The sequence below is a fragment of the Opisthorchis viverrini genome (assembly GCF_000715545.1).
Source record: "Opisthorchis viverrini unplaced genomic scaffold opera_v5_9411, whole genome shotgun sequence".
NCBI classification, from domain to species: domain Eukaryota; kingdom Metazoa; phylum Platyhelminthes; class Trematoda; order Opisthorchiida; family Opisthorchiidae; genus Opisthorchis; species Opisthorchis viverrini.
Window position 1 is genome coordinate 1 of NW_008763312.1, and position 551 is coordinate 551.

General features: G+C 44.6%; 1 protein-coding gene across 1 annotated transcript; it reads right to left on the reverse strand.

The window, feature by feature from the left end:
* Positions 1-220: 220 nt before the first annotated feature.
* On the reverse strand, positions 221-551 carry T265_16253 (hypothetical protein; the record flags this gene model as incomplete). Its single annotated transcript, XM_009179828.1, has 1 exon — positions 221-551. A coding segment is annotated over one exon (331 nt), but the record flags the coding sequence as incomplete, so codon positions are not given.

The following is a 551-nucleotide window of genomic DNA, read 5'->3' on the forward strand; positions in this document are numbered from 1 at the left end:
AAAGACCGGTAATGACATTTGAAGCTTCGTCTGTAATGGACTCCCACCTGAGTAGTTTTGTAATGGACTCTGCGTGTTTCGTTGCCGATCAAAACAGTCAAATACTTCAGTAGTTATTCACACCCAAACTTCCGTTCTCCATTCATCAACTTCTATCGTGGGTGAACATGAGAGCTACTTAATAGAGAGCAAAAGAGGTAGATTTTCATTTGTTTGATCTTCACCATTCCATTTCAACACTGGTGCTGTTGAGATACTGGGGTCCGGGGCTTAGGCGGATGGAGCGATGTTGACTGCCGGATAATTGTGGTGCGAACACGGTGGATCCAACAGCATTCCTTGATTTATTCTTTCCAGTTATGGTTCCGTTCCCGTCGGATAAGCCCTCGTTTGTAAGGATCAGCATTTCGCAGCATTTCGCATGTAACCTGTTGGGTTCTGACGACAACAATTTGCTAACCAGCTGATCACTTCTGTTGTATGGCCTTGAGAAGGAGGAGACAAACAAGACTGATTGTTTATTCCTCTCAATTTTCCGCGCTCTCTCTCTC